The following is a 16,997-nucleotide window of genomic DNA, read 5'->3' as shown; positions in this document are numbered from 1 at the left end:
TCAACAAATGACAACAAATACAAAATAGATGAAACTAGAACTTCCTTTTTGGGATTGAAAAAAAATCTCCAACAAATTCCTTCAACATTCATAAATGGAAATTGATAACCCCCTGGACTCTACCTGTATCCTCCAATCACAAAATGAAAATATAAATTCGATAGAGAGCCCTTTCTATTTTCTGTCTATGGAATAGAAGGCTGTGAACTTTAGAAAATTTCTGAGGGTAAAAGGTTGAGATGATTGTTTCTGGAGTATACATGATGGGAGACTAAAAGTTCTGTTTCGTTAGATTTACACTACAAACCTTTCTTGTCATAGATGCATCAGATTTCTGTAATAATTGTTTGATTCACAAAATATAAGAATCCATACAATGTTCTTACTGGTACATAATATTTACTTCCAATTTTTTTTTTCATTTTGTAATCATAATTCTAAATTATATTTCAAAATGAAGAGGAAAAAAGTCTCAGATAAAGCATATACCGGTAAACTATAAATAAACTTTGCAGACACATAAAAGTGTTCTTTAAATACATGACATTGTAACAAAATGTTACAAATACATGCTGTTAAAATGACTGATAAAAACTTAAAGGATACATGTATCTTTAACTGATCTTAAATTAACTAAATACATATATTTAGTACACATCACCTGATAGAGAACATGTACTTGCTGATTCATGAAGCTTAAACCTACCTCAGGTAGAGACTGCAGGGACAACCAGGCATATAGGTTCGCTTTCTTGACCCCCGACTTCTTGGAGGGTGCAGATGAGGTACTTTCCCTGGATTCTATAGACTCCAGACTGAACGGAGGTTGAGGTCGAGGTGGGACTCGAGGTAGAGGAGGGCTGAACTTCCTCCTCATCATCACCTCCTCCTGCTCCTCATCAATCTTCACTATCACCTTAGGGAAGTCTGGCGGTGGCCAGGATGTCTTGTAGTTGGATGATTCCTCAGCAAGAGGGCTGGACCCTGGACTTGGTTCAGGGGTGGGGGATTTCCTCCTCCCTGGTTCCTCTCCTTCAAATGAGTCGGCAGATGATTTGGACTTCATCTCTTGGTCACTGCTATGAGTTTTGGAATTGTAATGCACCTGAAAGTTCATGTAAATGTAGAAAAAAAATTGATTAGAAAAATAAAACAATGTGAATAGTTTATTGTAACCAAATATGTACACATACATGTATATCGTAGGAATTCAAAATGAAATTCATGTGTTTTGGATGTTGACCCTTACCTTGAGGTCAATACTTGGCAGGAAGAACACAGTGTCCTCGATCTGCTGGGGTGCCTGTGGCTTTTTCCCTGGCACTGACATTGGAGTGGAAGTCATCTCAATCTTCTTGCCCTTTTTCTTAGAAGAAGGAGACAGTAAGGGGTCTGGTGTCTTTTCCCTCTTCTGTTGTCTGAAAGAGGTGGGAAAAAAATATTTTAAATATTAAGTGATGAAATAAACTACCAGTAACGTAAAGCTCAGGGTTTAACTTCTGTAAATGTACAAATGTTCAAATGATATAAAACTACTGAACCACCCACTTCTTTGTTGCATCTTCCTCCTTGGTGTCCTTGGGGTGCAGCACACATTTTCCACTGTCTATAAAGACTTTTACATCCAGCTCAAAGTCAATGTTGGGTTCGGGGGCGGTGGTGGACCGTGAAGATGACCCCCCACTCCCCAGACTGGGGGTCAGGGTGTTGTATTTACTGGAAAAGTCCAGGCTTTCTGTTGATGCCCTGAAGTATACATATTACCAATAAAATGTATAATTACTTCAAAAATCATTGAAATCAATATTACAGAGTACCTTCTCATAAAAAGTAAGTTTCTGAAAAGATATATCATATTCAGTAGGAAAAAGCATTGATTCAAAACCTTCATGTCCTTAAATTCATATGGTAATAAATCACTGTCCTATCAATTTTAAATCAATATTTGTTGAATAACAAAATAAAACCAAACAATACATTTTGAATATCTTGTACGTACTGGATGTCCTCTTTTATCACCGAGACCCTTTTGAGTGTGCCTTTGTCCTCTGGTTCTGAGGAACTCTCTGATGAGGTGTCTGAGGTAAAGGAGGAGTCACTGAAGAGCAGTGAGTGGTCCTCAAGTTGAGGACTGTAATGGGAGTAGGGGTGGGAAGATTTGGAATCAGGGGTCCTACAAATAAGAACAGTTACAACTTTTATTTCACAACAAAAAACTGATGTAATGTTTCGGTGCTAAACTGTTTATTTCCAGCTAAATCATATTATCTTCTACCAATGTAAAGACAAACTACTTACTCTGGAGGAGAGTAGGCGATAGAGGCCCCAAACTGGACTTTACTGGGGAGGGTGCGTGTTCCATCCCACGCGCTGTTTCTGTTGAAGATGCCCCTGTTCTGACCAGCGATCCTCTCATAATCAAAGGCACTGCAAACAGATTTAAAAAATCAATTAACACAATCAGAAAAACTTGGTGAACAGAGAGCAATAAATGTTTCATAGTCAAATTGAAAATGAATTTTGAAAATGAGGCTTCCAAATACTCTTTCACATGCTGTTGTTTATTTTAACTTGGCTACTGTTAATGATAATCTGGTTACATTAAACATTACCCTACAGAGTAAACACAGTTCTACCTTTTCCTCTCCCTTGTTCCTCCGTAAGACTTTGACCTTACATGGGATGGTCTATTGCCTAAACCAAGCTGGTCCTTCAGAGCAGATGCCTGATTTAAAGAAAAATACATCAATTACCTAATTATCAATTAGGTAATAATTTAAATCCATATAATATTAATTTGATACTAACCCCTACATTGATAAGCTGCCTAGGCTAAATGAAGACAAAGCTTTTGAATTCAGATATTTGTTAATCCATCTTTCCCCATGTAAGACAATTCGACCAATATACATGTAACTCACCCGACTTTCACTCTGTTTCTTAAGTTTGTTGACCATTTCCCGTCGGAAATCCTGGAACACAATGGCTTTCAGCTCCTCCAGTTTCCGGGACTCTACCTCTATTGTTTGTAAACTAGCTCCAAGTTGCCTGTAAATAACAATTTCAAAAGACTTATGAGTGAAAAACTTTGTATTTAAAGCATAATATATATACTAGGGATGTCAACGAGTACTCGACTATCGCTCGGTCATAACGATCATCGACTAAATTTTCTTAGTGGATTACTAGTAATAAAGTGAATAGAATTTAAAAATACTATTTATTTTTTCTTAATGTGGCAGTTTTTTTGGCTACGAATGTAAAAAAATCCAAAACAAAGCAGTTTTTTTTATCCACATGTTTAAACTGCAAGTTAAACTCTTTTCCATTGGTGTCCATGGTGTATATTTAAAGCGGCTAATAATTGATCTCTTTCGAATTACATGGGCAGACATGTACTTGAGAACAATTTGTGTTTCCACTAATCAGTTATTTATTTGATAAGATGTTTGCATAATCAAAAATTAAATCAATATTGATTTTGTCAAGGCGTTTGCTTTTATAATCATTAATCTTTGATTATTAATTAGACACAGACAATTATTTAATTAACATGAAACAGGTCATATTTGATTTGCCTATTAAGATGATATGGAGCTCAATTATGTGTAAGCGTCACAAGAAAAAAAGGAAAAGCCAGGACATTTTCTAATGGATATTTGAATAAAATACTTCTCAATTTATTTTAAATTAAATACATCTAATACATACATGTATTATCATAAGTTTTTAAATTTTTTTTTATTTTAAGTTAAGGTGTATATGACAGTAACATTATTTGATTTAAAAAGGACACCCATTTTCAAATAAATCATCGAGTACTCAACTACCGCTCCACTAAAGCCTCCGATTAACCGACTAAGCCAACCGAGTAAAATTGACATCCCTAATATATATGTATAACAAGAGCATATTGTTCTACATTTAAAAAAATCAAAACATGTGATAAAAGGAATTTCCCCAGATGTGTGATGCCATATGTGTTTTATCCTAAGTGTTGAGTGTTCTCTATCCCCTCATCAAGGCTCAATGTAGAAAATACACAATTTGTTGGATAAAAACATGCCTTATTATATCATATACATGTACCATCACAAGTCATGGAAGATCCTACCTGTACAGTGTACTCGTATATTTAAACAATATTAACATAACTATGTCTTACTTGAGATCCTGCACCACTCGAGCCTGCTCGTTCATTTCTTTCTCGATCAGGCGGAACCTGAGTTTGGGGTCCATAGTGGTGTCATACACATAGGGTGGGAGAGTGTCCATCATCTGACTGGGTCTTCTAATGGAGGTCATCGACTGTAAACAGGTCAAACACACAAAGAAAAGTAAGTTTGTTGTCCATGAATTCAACGCAGACATTCTTAAAAAATTCCTTCTCTTTCAAAGTCTTTACTTCTTTCTCCTTTCTTTTTAAAATGATTATTTCCACCACTCAAATATATGTACAGGTACCAGAATAACATCTATCTTCAAACTAATGAACATCTACTACTTAATGCAACTTAGATAGCACTATTGAATTCTCATTTGAATTTTCAAGGGGAGATAACCTCTGAGGGACTATCCATTGAGAAGACATGGTCAGATCTGGCATCCATTTCATCCTCCGATAATTCCTCGTCTGGTTCCCCAGCCAGGGTTGTCAGTGTCTTACCCAGGGAGGAGAAACATTTGCCTACATTGGTGTTCAGGTGAACTGCAATTCCCTGCATCTCCCACCTCACATTCAGGATCCACTTGGCATTACTCAATGGATCTAATGACAAAATATTTACAAAGATTAATTTTCCTTTTAAAAATGTGTTTTTTTTAAAGAGATTATTCATATAGACAGATCAAGTTAACTTGTCCCTTATTGATGGATTAAAATAATGCTAATCATTCTTACAATTTACTAAATAAACATATGTTGGTCTTTAAAACCAACAAATTTTGTAGATAAATAACTGGTACATGTAGATTACAAAACTCCATCAACAAATACCAGCCTCTGTTATTCTAAATAAGACAGGAAACACCTGTGATTTACCACACTGTGAACTAAAACTACCTGAGGCCTGTTTGTTGATGGTCCGGGAGCACACTTCATAAGTCCCCTCAGGGACCACGCAGGCATTCATCACTGGGCTCTCCTTGGGGTCGGGCTTCCAATCATCCCACGACGTCTCGAAATCATCAGCAAATCTCAAACAGAAATCTGAGTAATAGATAAAATTACTAGTATTTACTTGCAGGAAAAAACAGTTGCTCATTTAATTACCATACTTAAAACATTTTTATGAAAATAACTATGACAAACAAGACTTGACTTCCTGACCTTGAAATCTGCCCTTGCTGACCAGTGACCCAGATGAACAGGCAGAGATCTGAGTGCTCTTGATGGTCAGCACTAGTGCTGACCCCGGCTCGTTGTCCACAAACACCGTCTGAGGGGTGGTAGGGTACAGCTGTAAACACAGTCAAGATTCATTTCTTTAACCACTCTAAGCAATAAGGTGTAAAGACAGTCAATCTTAAGTATTTATATTAAGTTATTTTCAGCACTTGAAGCTGCAAGTAAAAATTTAGTTCTTGTAACACCTCAATTCATGCATGTTTAATACATTGAATATTGAAGTTTTTGATGAGGATTACCTGGGAGACAGAGGTGACAGGAACACATATCCCCATGTCGTCGACGGTCAGTTGGAGAAACAGTGTACTGAGGGAGGTGGGGGACCTGACCGCTGGGATCCTGTCAATCACCTGTCTTGTCGCATTCAACACCTGGACGGAAAGATCAACAAGAAATGCTTCATGTTTATTTAACATTCTATACACTGTGTTTATGACAAATAACTGATATACCAGTAATATGAGAGTCAAGACCAACTACAAAATATCCCCAAAAATACAGACCATATTCAATATATGTTTTTATTTTGTATTGGTATATCATACAAGTTACATAAGACACGTCTTTATGTACAGGTACAACAACATTTAAAGGTTTTATTTCTATACCTCTGTGTTTAAGGCCATCCTTTGTTCTGTCCAGTATTCATAAGCGTTCTTGTAATTCAACCATACAAGAACAGCTGTAAAAATATAACGTTGAGTTTAGTGAACAGTTTAAGAATGAGAGAAATCTACCTGCATTTTTACTTACATGTACCTGGATATGTTTCTCTCACCTTTATCAAAGGCCTGGGGCTGGGCCAGTATGATGGGGCGTGTCAGTGTAATCAACAGGGCCTCCTGATCCTGGGCCGCCCCAGGGATCAGCTCGTCCTGAAACAAGATCACACAGTTGTGTAATAAATAAACCACGGACACAACCAATAGAGAGAACAAAGACTATATGCAGATAAATCAGCCTTTCTGTTTTATCAAAATCACTGAATACATGTATTTTTAATGCATGTTCTGTCAAACTGAGATTTGTTTAAAAGCATGCATCATCACTGATTCATTTCTATATATCAGAGGCATTTTAATATGTGTTTACATTATGCATGCCTATTTTATATGGATGACAGTTACCTTATATAATGTTTTTTTCCCTTCAAGAACTCAAATTCCTGTATAAATGTGTGCATTCTATTAGATATCAGTTTCACCTAAAGGTAAGCTTACCTGCAGAGCATTCCTGATTCCAATCTTTGTCTTAAAGAAAGCCATGGTCTGAAATTCTGGTTCTGCTTCTTCAAACATGGGGTTCTAAAAATACCATCCACTCAAAGTTAGAATGTGTAGAGGATATGTGTCATCATATGCACAGAGGCAGCAGAAGTGACCACAATACATCTTATGACAACTCATCGAAAGACAACTCATCGAAAAAATTCATCGATGTGACAACTCACTGTATGGACAGCTCATGGATACGACAATACATCGATACTCATCGAAACTTATCAAAAGTAAAAATAAAAGTGAAAAAGTAGACACTAAAAGTGAAAAGTAAAACACAATAACTAATAGTTATCAAAAATTCTAATTGTATTCACACTGATAGCATTTACATTAATACCTTATATTGTGTGCTAGCCCTTAAAGGTATGGTAAATAATTGCCATTCGCGACTTGTTCTCCGAATGTTGAAACGATCAAGTAAATCTTTTTTTTTTTCTAATTTCTTTCTTTCGCAGCCCATCAGGTTCCTCACCTCGGACTAGGGCACCAATGATCATTTCGGTTCGTGCTTGTTCACCTTTCAGCGACGTGAGGAACTTATAAATATCGACGACATACAAAAACCGTCTATGCCAACCCTTACTTCCAATAACTTTTTTTTTTTTTCATTTTTCCGATCAAAAATGTAAATAAAACCATTGTAAGCTAATTTGTTTTTATTCTTTTGTGAAGGAATAAATGTAAAATCGCTTCCTCCCTTAGCCATATCGTGACTGAAAAGTGTTCAAACATTTATATTTTTATTTCAATTTATATCGATGAGTTGTCGTCATCCAAGAGTTGTCTTTCGTTGACATGTCGCGTCGGTGAGTTTTACTTTCGATTAGTTGACTTTCGATGAGTTGTCACATTCGGCGAGTTGTCTTTTGATGAGATGTCCAGCACCGCTGATGACCTCTTACCTTTATCAGCTGTCCAAGGGCAACATTCAGTTTCACCTGGGCCTTTATGAACATCTTCTCATTGACTTTAGGAGCTGAAAGAAAATAAAAATATACATTTGATTACACTTTCTTATTTATTACTCTGTCCTTGCAAATTAAACATCCCTAATAATCTTATTTTTCCTATATATATTAAAAGTATAAAATTTACGTTTATCTTTAGCCTCCGCTGTAGCCATCAACACACGATTGGACACCTCCAGTTCTACCGAGCCCGTCTCTAGCCTGACGGCACTAGAGGTGGGGGTAGTGGCCGTGATCTGGACGCCCTGGTAATAAACAGATTCATTCATCAGTGACCATCACCTAAGTTTGTCTATCTCCTAATAAAGCACTACTGTGCATGCTTGGACTATTCAATACTTGTGTGCCTGATGTCAGTTGTATGTAGTACCGGTATATTTGTATTATATGTATTTGGGGATATAATGTCCGTAAAACAAATGGTACTCTGCTTGGACAATAAATTATCCAACATGTATTACTGTTCCAATGTTTAACAAAAGAGAGGTACACAGATTCAGCAAAATAAGCAATTCCTTTGATACAGATTTGTTGTTTTTACAATTAAGGTTATTAATGTGATCATTTGATCAAAAGCAATTAAAAACTTGTAATACATGTATATGATTAGGCCAAACATAGGTACCTGTACACTGTAATTATAATATGTCTCCCACTAAAACAACACCTTCACTTTTCTACTGTAATATAGAGCGGGATAATTAGAGCTGTGGACCTTTTGATCCCTGTGGTACACAAAGCCCTAGCTCACTGCTATTTACAATACAGATCACAAACAAGCAAGACGCAAAGTTTGAACATGGACCCTCTAGTTCCCTCAGATATTGGGAGAGATGTCTATTATATTCTATCCCTGCATGACAGAGCACTTCTGCAAACCATACAGTTGAGTAAGTAAGCAATTGAACTGTTTGATAGAGTTTATCTAGCAGTGCAAGACTTAAATATTAAATAAAAGCAAAAAACACTTCCCAACATTTCTTGATGCAAGGAAAAATATAGTACATTCTAGTAAGGATATTTTAAACTTTATCAGCAAACTATGTAAAATGAACTTATCAATAAGTTCACTTTTCAATAACAACGAATTAAGTTATCAATGAATTAATTTGTGGTTTGTTTGTTGTTAGATGACTACAGAGAGGAGCTGACAACCAAGGCCCGTAACTTCATGCTGATTGGGAATCGAGGGAGAGCACTCTTGCTGATGAAGAGGAGGTGTGTTGCTGATGGCATGAAACACATGTACTCTGTCTACCGACAGAGGAAATGTCAACAACTCGTGTCAGCCCTGTCCCTAACCATACCTAGTCTCAGGGAGAATGCAATTATACCAGACATGGAACCTGAGACCAGGCATGAAGAACTCCAAGTGGAGAAGTTTGCTCAGACAATGATGATTGCACAGTGCTCATTCTCCCGAGTGGACTAGCTCAGGATTAGGTTCAGTAACAGTGATCAAACACCTGAGACATTGTGATGATACATGTACCATTACATGTACAGTGCCACATTTCAAATGTGAAAAGATACTATTTATAAGCTCATCTTAAGTGCAGTTTTATAGTTGTTTGAGTGCTATCAAGTGATATGTTTTTATATTTTAATGAATAAATGATATCATGTAAACAATGTGGTTTATCTTCAGTCTTGTTAAGTACTGCACTAAAAGGCTCAGTACAAATTACAGCTCAGTACAAAAGTAGAGTCCCTGACCTTGAACCTGAAGCTGAATGAGTAGAGGAGATCCTGCGTGGTGTGTTTCTCCACCTCCCCCTCCTCCCACAGGGGGACGGGTTGGTCCGACCCAGAAACCTTCTGTACCAGTTCATTCACCTCCTACACAACAAACACAAAACTCATCATCAAAATAATTCATTGATGAACAATACAATAAAATAATATGCGTAGGTCATGGTGTCATACATAATCAATAACGTTGCATATTTATATCTCATTCCATAACTCCCATCATTAAGATAAAACAAAAGCTTAATTTTTGATGGATTTAAAGGAAAACAAGTAAATAAGATGTACTACCATAAATCGCCTATTTCTTATCTTATATATCTGTCAGCAGTACACAAATATTACCTTCATAAAAACTTTTTGAACAAAGACAAGGTGATTAAGCAGATCTGTGGTGAGACTGTGCTCAAGCATCCCTATCTCTGCCACAGCATGCAGGAAATCCCCCTCCTTCAGCACCAGTCCCTCCCCGAGCTTATCTGAGGGGGTCTCACCCTGCTTGTGGGGTCGGTAGTCTGCATACATGTGGATGGGAGGTAACTCTATCTCTGCCTCGGAGGGAAGTGAAGTCTCAGTTGTCTGCACCTGAAGGAAGAATAATTCAATAATGTTATATTCCTTAACTAATCGTAAACAAAAAAAAAAAACCTGTCGCTGTTTATAATTTGTATATTGGTTGAAAATGAATGAAGAACGAAACAAAATTTTAAGAGTTATTCTTGCATAGCTGACTACTTTTAATAAAGCAACAATCTGCCTATTTTAACATCTTTTGATTTGTCAGAGTGTCAAGAGAACAGAAAACTGGGTGTGCATAGCCTTGTAGAGAACTACAGAATTATAAAAAGCCCTGTCAAAATTACTGATAAGGTAAACGCTGTATTTGGTAACACCTGTGGACAAATAATCACTCTCTTTAACCAAATCTACCCACTCAGTGAAAACACACAATTCTACTCTCACTTCAGTGCAGATTCCATACATTTTTAAATTTTACGCAAAATTTTATTTAAAAGTGAAACACATAAATAATGGACTAAAATTGAAACATGTAACTACCATATTTAAGTTTTATAATCTCTAGTAATGGACTTTGTGTTTGTTGACTCTTGATGTCATAATTTCATCTAAAGCAAAAAGCCCCCTCTCCACCTTTCAAAGCATTATTACACTAATAATTAAATTAATTTGAAAAAAAATTATTTCTATATTCAATATTTTAAGGGGTAAAATTTGCACAAATGATACACTCATATCAAATCTTGAAAGATTTAAGGCAATATGAAAAAGTTAGATTTTTGCTGTAGTGAACTTGTAAAGAAGCAAGAGGTGTTTCTCTCCACAGATTAAGAAGGTGTGTCAGTAATGCGTAATCACCAGACATGAGATCACTCAGGTGTGACTACCTACCTGTGTCTCTAAGCGCTGTAGGAGTCAGAACAGATAGAATATATGATGTTTTCATATAAATTACATTTGATAAAATACCCTCAACCCCACCCCCCCTCAAACCACCCCCTTGAAAAAAGAACAAAACACACCCCCCTAAAAAAATCAAAACAAAAACTCCCAATAAACACACATAAAACGTTTGTAATCAAATCCTGCAATAGTTGCCAGATAGCAAATGCCTTAGTTCCCTTGTACAAGATACCATTATAACAGACTTGTTACAGACAAGATACAGTTGGACTTACCTTGGACTTGAAGCTGAGTTGATGTTTCTGTAGATCCATTGTGAACCTGGACTTCTTGCCGGTCATACCACTCAGAGTGATGGAACCGGTCTGTCAGTCAGAAACCAAACAGAGTTATTACTACCGGTATACAACTCATTTATACAGTGTTCTTAATTGAATTAACAGGTATTCAGTAGGAACTTAGAATGTATTTAATCAGGAGAAATAACCTTATGTTGAGCCTTTAAAGAGGGCAAGAGAGAAGCTCCTGTAATGAGTCCTTGAAATATGGCCTTGACATGAATGTGGAGGAATTTAGGTCGATTGATTTTCTCTCCTTCTTTGGCTGGTGTCTTGGGTTTCTTGACTGCCTCCCCAGTAAATGTTTCTGCACTGCTAACTTCCTGTACAGTATCCAAATTACGACTGCAAAATAATCCAAACAAAAGTTTATACAGTTTACTTCTTTTCAGTATAAAAGGTACATGTACATTATAATCCTCTTGACACAAGTATATTTCAAACAAAATTAATAACCTTGACCTCTGACCTCCATGAGACTAACCTTGACCTAGAAACCGGCCTCCTGAATTCTTGCAGGGTACTAGATATTTGCTTGGAGCCCCTGGTCATCATTCCATGCAAGACGACGGGGTGCTGGGGGATATCCACCTCAATTAGCCCGACAGAGATCATGGCAGAGTTATGTTCCTTGCCCCTCCTCAGAATGGTGGTGTGAAGAGCTTGGGTCTTATCAATGGTGATGGTCACCACAGTTCTATAGCAACAAGTCACATACAATTATCCTGGTTTTCTTTTTATTTCAGGATTTATTTTTCTAAAGAAAGTCAAAAATACTTTCCCTCTCAATTGCTCAAACTTTGAAATGCATAAAATCAAAACCAATACTATAATCATTATGATAATAAAATAAGATGTATATTGTATTTATGGATTTACAATGAGTAATTAATTACACAACTTTATTATCAATGATATTTTGCATAATACACTCCTGTACAAATAATAATAAATGTACTATGTTTTATTTAATTTTATATATTTTATTTAATATGTATGTATGTATATACTGTGGGTATTTGTCAAGAATATTCTCATGCACTTATACATGTACTACTGAATACATGTAACAAAAATATTGATATCTTAGTGTTAACACATTGAAAATTATGATATTGTATATTTACAAGATTTAGATAAAAAGCAAAAATACACACTTCATATCAATGAGTAATTTGTATTAAGTAGATGAATAATAAGTCAAGTATTACACACTCAATCAATACAAAGTCGTTTATGGTTGATTTGATTTGTTTTAGTTTACTTACAATTTGAACAGTCGAGGAATATATTGGCTAAGTAATCAACAATGCCATATTACTCACAATAAATGTTTGTGAAATATATATGCCTTAAATATTGACAAGATTTGGTAGTGAGAAATTTAACCTGGAGATATTTGATTTAAAAACAATGGAGGTCCTCCACTTGGTCAACTGCAGTGGATGACATCAAATATCAGCTAGGAATTATCTAACATATGTTTAGTAGAGCACTTATTACAATGACCTTGAATTTTGGGGTCATCAATATGTCATGGTCAATCTGTGTATGAAGTTTCATGAGTTTAGCACCAAATGTTCTCAAGATTGATAGTTAGTCAAACAGCAGAGAAACTTATAACCGGTACACTTCCACACGAAAAATACTTCTCTTCAAAAGGGGCATAAATAACTACAACAAATTCTTTCAAATTACAAAAAAATAACTTTAAGAGTTGTTGTAGGAACAATTTATACATATTAAATATTGCTTATACATCTATTTCTAAGTGATAAAAAAAATCTATCTAAATTTTGAGAATATTATGATTCTTTCAAAAAGTTTATGGAAATATCTGGCCCACAGTACCATTTCATTATTTCTAATTCTTCTCTACCAAAAAACTTTATCCCGTCTTCAAAACAAAAATATATTACCTTCCTCTAATATCTCCATCCAATACTTACATGTACTTTTATGGATTAAGAACCTTACTCCATACAAGCTTATAATACCTCCCTTAGACCATATTTTACATAAGCTTAGAATAGCTTTCTCTACAATCTTTATCTCATGGAGGTTAATTAACCCTTCTCCCTTGCACTGCCCCATCCAGCCAAGAGCTTGGTCCCATAAGGGCTTATATGAACCTTATTTTAAATAGACCTAATTTTCCAACTCCTCTGTCCCATACTTTTACATCTCCTCTCTCCCCCCTCCCACCAGACTAGTGTACCGGTATTCTACCTATCACATCTCTTACTTCATTTCTGGGGGGATGCCCTCAAACAGCTGGACAAGGGTGTTTCCGATGTGTGCAGTGACTGACGATTCTGAAGACTTCCTTTGGACAAAACCTAGATATACAAGATCAAACATAAATTTACTTACTGGTACAAATTACCCATTGTATTTGAAGGCAGCAAGTGAAATTATCACCTTGAGAAAACCCATGTGCAGTTGACCACTGACCTTTGACCTTTTCCCTGTATGTACCGCTGGCGTGGACATTTCTCAGAGAGGCTTCCAGTTTAAGACCACTAAGAACAGCTAGGATCTTCACTTCCTGTACTTTGGCAATCCCAAAAACAACCAATGGAATTGTTTCCCCCACATAGATACCTGTCAGGATAATAGTACATAATGAAGTTACACTGAACTGGTTTAAGTTTAATGGGAAATATAGTATGCTTTAAAAGTGACACTCTGACATATGGATGCTTAACCAGCTCAGTAAAATTCATACAACCATATCATAAGAGATAAATGTATTTTTCTTAAAAAATTTCTCATGGTCATCTGATACATGTCATTGATCACTTTACCTAACATCATTAATATTATCAAAATTCAGAGGAACTGAACAGCAAATATTTGTTTTTGTATTACATTTTGAATAAAAATTATAGACGCTATCCATGCTGCTATTTTATATCATATCATAATGAAGTTCTATAAAACATCTTACTTTGTTTGAACCTGGACTGGCTGATGGATGGCCGTGGTTTACGTGGCATTCCAATATTCTTTTCCTCCTCATCTAGCTCCTCAAGCTTGGCATGGTTTCCTGTCTTACTCGTGTCTGAGGGCGTCTCCAGCTGCTCCTCACCTTCCTCCTGTACCTCAGCCTCTGGTTCCTCCTCAATTACTGGCAACTTTGAGGATGGCTTCCTCTTGACTGTCTTGGGTTCTGGCATGGTGGAATATAGTTCCAGGAGATGACACAGGGTCTTCCAACACTTGGGAGTGGTGGCATTGAGCTCATCTATAAATGTTTTCTCAGTCACTGCCGGTGAGGACGTTTCTTCAATGTCGATTGCTACAGTTTTACTGAGGTTCAGGGACTGAGGAGGGGTGAGGACACAACTGGACTGGTTCCCCCTTCCATCTCTACCCTCAACTCCTCCTGGTGCTGTTTTACCTAATTCTTGAGATGAATCTGATTCCAATATATCAGATTTAACAGAAACAGGCAACCTTGCCTCTGGTTTCCATGTACTTTGGACCATTTCTGTTGGGCTAGTTCCATCTGATGTATCGGTATCACCACTGGAGTTCGACCCCTTAGATTCCTGTTTTCGGTGTGTTTTGGTCCAGTCATCAGCAGTATGGTTTTGTTTCAGTTCATTCCTTGTTTCTTCCACATTTTCAGCCATTGTTACAAACTGATGAATCAACCTTAGGAGAGGCATATCTACATGTTGTGTTACTGAATTACAGTTGATTGAGAAGTTTACTTGTAGAGTTGTTGGTTTGGCCTCCAGTTTGTGCATCGCAAAATTAAGCTGACAGTTTGGATCAAAGGCTTCTCCTGACTCTTTGGTTTCAAAATCTACTACATCCTTCATTCCAACACTAACACAGAAATCTTGGCAGAGGAAAGCTGGCATTTCATCTGTCAAGTTCAGCAATTTTGTGCGATGTTTCCTGCTCTTTCCTTTCCCTTTTCTTCTTCCTGAATCAGAAATCTCAATCTTCAAGAACTTTAATTTCCCTTCCAAAGATAGAGCTCCACCAAATTTCTTCATCATTGCAGAGGGCCTGACTCCTTCAACATGTAAACCCACACTCTGTAAGAAAGGTCTGAACAAGCTCTGTGCATCTGCTAGCTGCATGATGGACGTCAGGGTAGCAAACTGTTCATCTGTCAGATCCAGTTTGCTGTCCTCCTGACTCCAAGCACTTCCAAATGCATTGATCAAAGAGTCATGCCGCTTTATTGTAGGGTTATCATCAAAAGGCTGCTTGAAGTCGTCCTTCTGCATGGACATCCACTGGTAGAGATCACTGATCTTATCTTCCTTGTTTTTCAAGATGGAGGACTTGGGCAATTCTGGTTTCATTGGGGTTGGAGGAGGAGTGTCTTCCATACTGTTTAAGCTTGCAGCTGCTGAGTGGAAACTGTAAGTACTATCGTTCCTGGCAAAATTTGGGGTCTGGAGGTTTGCACTGATTTTACTAAACAAATTAGTTTTGACTGGTGAATCAAACAAACTAGTAGTTGGGGGAGTTCCTGAGCCAGTCTGGTGCAGTTTTCCAAAATATTTTTTTTTGAAGGAGGAATTCCTGCTTTCCCCTTCAGGAACCTCTACGTGCTCCGCAAGACTTGGGATAGATGCGGATTGGTGGACAGACCTCTCCTCTGACAGCAGCAGTGAGGCCCGCTCATCCACTGTGTCCAGTAACTCAGTATTGCTATCCATATCAAAAGAAATCTCATGGTCTTCCCCATTTTCTGGAACAGCAAACTTCACTGTGTACGGTCTCATACTCTTCCGGTCTTTGAAACTCATTTTGGTCTGAGGCATGTACAGCAGGTTCTTCCACTGCCTGGTGAGGGCAAGGATGCCTTTCTGGATGGTGATCAGTTGAGGCATGGTGTCCGATTTTACAGCATCCTCCACTGGCTTTGTTCCCACTTTGTTAAGGTACCGCCTCAGGGCTGTGAGGAGCTGACAAGAAGGTTCTTCTTGTAGAATCTGGGCTAGGGTTGTTACTTTGCTGTACTTACTCTAAAGAGCCAAATAAAAATATCTGATTTCTACTGAGCAATAAAAAAATACGAAATGAGTGCTGGATAATCTAGGCAAATTCTGAATGAAAGTAATAATGTTTGACTGGATAAATTACTTTGTTTGGGAGCTTGATTCCCTCTACTTCCAGTGCATTGGTCATGATACAGGCGATGACTGCACTGGTTCTCCGAGTGAGGGTCAACATCATACAGCGGATCTCACACATCAGACGGTCAGCAGGATTCAGCCAGGCATTGATGGCAGTTGTTGCAGTACTAAGCAAGTTCCAGTCCAACCTGTCAGTGTTCAGTAAATAGCATATGTATTGCATAATGAAATAGTGTGGGAAACTCATTTTGTCATCAGTAAATAGCACATGTATCCCATAATGAAATGGTGTGGGAAACTCATATGAAATGTACATTAAACCAAGAATTAACAAAACATGCTTATGTCTAAATCTGCAGAGATCCTTTACGAACCATTCTCTTTTTAATAGATCTGGTAGGTAACTATCTAGATGCTTTAATGTTTAAGGCATTAGTGCAGTACAGAGTTTGCATCAAGCACCAAAGAAAATCGAAGTCTTTCTTTTAGATTCAGGTTTTCTCCTTTAAAATATGATAATGTAGAAAAATAACCTGGTGAAGTCCACTTTCCGTTTGATGGAGATTGGAGGAGGAGCAGCGAAGTTAAGCCAGATGGTTTTGAGTTCCAGGATTCCACTGGAGGCGTCACCCTCAAGATCCTCAGCAATGTGAGGGTCACCAATACTGGAACAGCTGGAGGGAATGGACACCCTGGGGGAGAATGGAAAAATTAATTACATGATGCCC

General features: G+C 37.2%; 2 protein-coding genes across 5 annotated transcripts in view; one reads left to right on the top strand and one right to left on the bottom strand.

The window, feature by feature from the left end:
* The window catches only part of LOC128192955 (transmembrane protein KIAA1109-like), a 43,381-nt gene that overhangs the window by 11,011 nt on the left and 15,373 nt on the right, over window positions 1-16,997 (bottom strand). For 3 of the 4 annotated variants that reach the window (XM_052866078.1, XM_052866080.1, XM_052866081.1), the window contains exons 23-50: window positions 16,803-16,961; window positions 16,277-16,457; window positions 14,115-16,158; window positions 13,619-13,768; window positions 13,410-13,503; window positions 11,649-11,861; window positions 11,314-11,509; window positions 11,102-11,191; window positions 10,815-10,829; window positions 9,750-9,989; window positions 9,372-9,494; window positions 7,783-7,900; window positions 7,590-7,663; window positions 6,628-6,711; window positions 6,186-6,282; window positions 6,016-6,089; window positions 5,647-5,778; window positions 5,330-5,459; window positions 5,063-5,209; window positions 4,563-4,768; window positions 4,166-4,308; window positions 2,922-3,048; window positions 2,637-2,725; window positions 2,299-2,427; window positions 2,000-2,173; window positions 1,549-1,746; window positions 1,250-1,418; window positions 707-1,105 (exon numbers count right to left, since the gene is read on the bottom strand). In XM_052866078.1, the coding sequence (XP_052722038.1) occupies window positions 707-1,105; window positions 1,250-1,418; window positions 1,549-1,746; window positions 2,000-2,173; window positions 2,299-2,427; window positions 2,637-2,725; window positions 2,922-3,048; window positions 4,166-4,308; window positions 4,563-4,768; window positions 5,063-5,209; window positions 5,330-5,459; window positions 5,647-5,778; window positions 6,016-6,089; window positions 6,186-6,282; window positions 6,628-6,711; window positions 7,590-7,663; window positions 7,783-7,900; window positions 9,372-9,494; window positions 9,750-9,989; window positions 10,815-10,829; window positions 11,102-11,191; window positions 11,314-11,509; window positions 11,649-11,861; window positions 13,410-13,503; window positions 13,619-13,768; window positions 14,115-16,158; window positions 16,277-16,457; window positions 16,803-16,961 (5,995 nt within the window). The remainder of the gene's footprint in view (window positions 1-706; window positions 1,106-1,249; window positions 1,419-1,548; window positions 1,747-1,999; window positions 2,174-2,298; window positions 2,428-2,636; window positions 2,726-2,921; window positions 3,049-4,165; window positions 4,309-4,562; window positions 4,769-5,062; window positions 5,210-5,329; window positions 5,460-5,646; window positions 5,779-6,015; window positions 6,090-6,185; window positions 6,283-6,627; window positions 6,712-7,589; window positions 7,664-7,782; window positions 7,901-9,371; window positions 9,495-9,749; window positions 9,990-10,814; window positions 10,830-11,101; window positions 11,192-11,313; window positions 11,510-11,648; window positions 11,862-13,409; window positions 13,504-13,618; window positions 13,769-14,114; window positions 16,159-16,276; window positions 16,458-16,802; window positions 16,962-16,997) is intronic. The other variant, XM_052866079.1, reaches the window with a different exon arrangement.
* LOC128192956 (uncharacterized) lies at window positions 7,956-9,273 on the top strand. The gene is made up of 2 exons (XM_052866082.1): window positions 7,956-8,545; window positions 8,786-9,273. Exons 1-2 carry the CDS (start codon window positions 8,455-8,457, stop codon window positions 9,085-9,087), a joined length of 393 nt encoding a protein of 130 aa, XP_052722042.1. The 5' UTR covers window positions 7,956-8,454; the 3' UTR covers window positions 9,088-9,273.

Source organism: Crassostrea angulata, chromosome 7 (assembly GCF_025612915.1).
Source record: "Crassostrea angulata isolate pt1a10 chromosome 7, ASM2561291v2, whole genome shotgun sequence".
Classification (NCBI taxonomy): domain Eukaryota; kingdom Metazoa; phylum Mollusca; class Bivalvia; order Ostreida; family Ostreidae; genus Magallana; species Magallana angulata.
Note: the sequence above shows the minus strand (reverse complement) of the source record. Positions and strands in the feature narration are given on the sequence as shown.

Excerpts from the sequence above, each read along its gene's own strand:
- LOC128192956 (XM_052866082.1), top strand. The coding sequence starts at position 8,455 with ATGGACCCTCTAGTTCCCTCAGATATTGGGAGAGATGTCTATTATATT. Across the intron at positions 8,546-8,785 it reads TCTGCAAACCATACAGTTGA|ATGACTACAGAGAGGAGCTG; the intron begins GTAAGTAAGCAA and ends GTTTGTTGTTAG.